This window comes from Chlorella variabilis (genome assembly GCF_000147415.1).
Source record: "Chlorella variabilis unplaced genomic scaffold CHLNCscaffold_15, whole genome shotgun sequence".
NCBI classification, from domain to species: Eukaryota; Viridiplantae; Chlorophyta; class Trebouxiophyceae; order Chlorellales; family Chlorellaceae; genus Chlorella; species Chlorella variabilis.
The window spans coordinates 868,128-870,082 of NW_005435073.1; the positions used below are offsets into that span (position 1 = coordinate 868,128).

General features: G+C 72.0%; 1 protein-coding gene across 1 annotated transcript in view; it reads right to left on the reverse strand.

The window, feature by feature from the left end:
- Positions 1 to 1,955, reverse strand: part of CHLNCDRAFT_136163 (hypothetical protein) — a gene marked incomplete at both ends in the record, with an annotated part of 10,421 nt that overhangs the window by 2,161 nt on the left and 6,305 nt on the right. Inside the window, 6 exons of the mRNA XM_005846106.1 lie at positions 11 to 71; positions 178 to 302; positions 515 to 623; positions 858 to 999; positions 1,438 to 1,501; positions 1,721 to 1,908. Coding sequence (XP_005846168.1) covers positions 11 to 71; positions 178 to 302; positions 515 to 623; positions 858 to 999; positions 1,438 to 1,501; positions 1,721 to 1,908 — 689 coding nt within the window. The remainder of the gene's footprint in view (positions 1 to 10; positions 72 to 177; positions 303 to 514; positions 624 to 857; positions 1,000 to 1,437; positions 1,502 to 1,720; positions 1,909 to 1,955) is intronic.

A 1,955-nucleotide genomic window follows, 5' to 3' on the forward strand; every position in this document is an offset into this window, starting at 1 on the left:
GGTGGGGGACTTGAAGGGTGGAGGGCACGCCGCCAAAATCAGCAGGGACTGCTGGCGCAGCGGCAGCGGCGCTGGCGCCGCGAACCCGAGCGGCGCGATGCTGGCCGGCGGCGTCGGCCACCGGCGCGGGGGCCCAGTCGCGGCAGCGGCAGAGGCGTCGGCGTCGGCGGCGCTCACCCGAGGGCCGGCCGCCGTCTCCGTGCAGCAGGGCGAAGCGGCTGCCGCGCGGCTCCCAGGCAAACTGCAGGATCTTCTCCCCCTTGTTGGGCAGCTCCAGCATGTCGATGGGGATGTCCTTCTCGCTGCGGTACGGGAGGGCGGTACGAGCGGTACGGTCGGCGGGCCGGCAGGCGGCGCCCCGGGCGCCTCGGCGTGCACCTCCCAGTGGCTACCCTGGCCTGTCTGGCCGCTTGCCGCGCCAACCACCAGGTGTGCGTCAGCTGGTGCCGCTCGCCGGTGAGGCAGGCGCAGCGCGGGGTACCACCCCCCAGGCAGGGCCAGCCCGCCCGCTCACCGCATGGAGAAGAGCTCGAAGTTGGTGTTGGTGCTCTTCTTGGTCTTGGTCCACTTGTCCACCTGCACAGCCAGGTAGTCGCCCTGAGGGTGCCACGTCAGCTTGATGCCTGCAGGGCGCAGGGAGGGGGAGGGGGAGGGGAGGAGGCACTCACGCATGAGCAGCTGGTGCGGCGGGCAAGGGCGGCACGGCGGGACGCTCGCTGCCGCCCACGTCGCTGCCCCGCACGCAAACCAACCCACGCTGCAGCGCCGCCTGCGCCGCGCAGGCTGCCTACCCCACGCCAGCCATCATCAACACCCGCTGCCACACGCCCACGCCCCCGAGGCGCCCAATCCCTCACCCGCCACCGAGAACAGGTTCTTCTGGCGCAGCTCCTCCCTCTCGGGGAGGCGCATGATGACGACGCGTGCGGGCAGGTTGCCCTGCTCCGCCTGGTAGGCGCACAGCGCGGCCTCGGAGGTGGAGGGGGACCATTCCCAGTCCTGAGGGCAGGCAGGAGGGGGAGGCGGGGCAGGAGGAAGGCGGGAGCAGCCAGGTGATAGGGGGGGGAGGAGGGGCAGCAGAGAGGCGGGAGCAGCCAGGTGACGGGCACAGGCGACGGGCCAAGAGGTGTCGCGACAGGGCGGTAGGGAGCCAGGCAAAGAGGGCGGGTCTCTTTAGTCGGGGGCAACGAGGGGCTGATGCTGCAGGGTGAGGGTCCGGCCACGCGGAGCGGCTGAGCAGCGGCTGCTGCTGCTGCTGCAGCGGCGGCTGCAGCACGCATCCACACTCGCGGCACACAGCACCAGCATTCTCGCTGCACACAGCAGCAGCGGCAGCGGCAGCACCAGCAGCGGCCGTAGCGGCAGCATGTGAACCAGCCACTGCCGCAGCGGCAGCAGCACCCCACCAGCCAGCGGCAGCCGCAGCGGCAGCCCCACCTGCACATCCTCCATCTTCACCGACCGCTTGTCCAGCATGCCCATCTCGGGGGCCTCGTACACGCTGCGGTACGGGGCGGTACATGCGGGACAGGGGCGGCGCAGCGACGGTGCGGCACGGTCGGAACAGCCCGGGCATTGGGCGAGGTGGCGCGAAGCAAGCGCAGCCACAGGAGCAGGAGACACCTGCCGCAGCGCAGTGGGCCCCACCCCGGCCCCTTGCGTCTGAAGGACCCCCGAGCAGAGCGCGCCCAGGCTGAGCCCCACAAGCCCAGGGGCCCACCTGATGGCATTTCGCTTCATGTGTGCGAGGTAGGTGGGCGCGCCGCCGCCGCCGCCGCCCCACCGGAAGGCCGGCCACTTCATGCCGCCGTCTGGCCGCGCCAGCGCCCCCACCGCATACTCCTCCTGCGGTCCGTCAAACGTGCGCAGCCGCCGCCCGGTGCGCACCTCCCATATGTGAGCCACAAACTGTGTGTGTGTGTGTGGGGGGGGGGGGGGGGGGCCAAAAAGGGGCC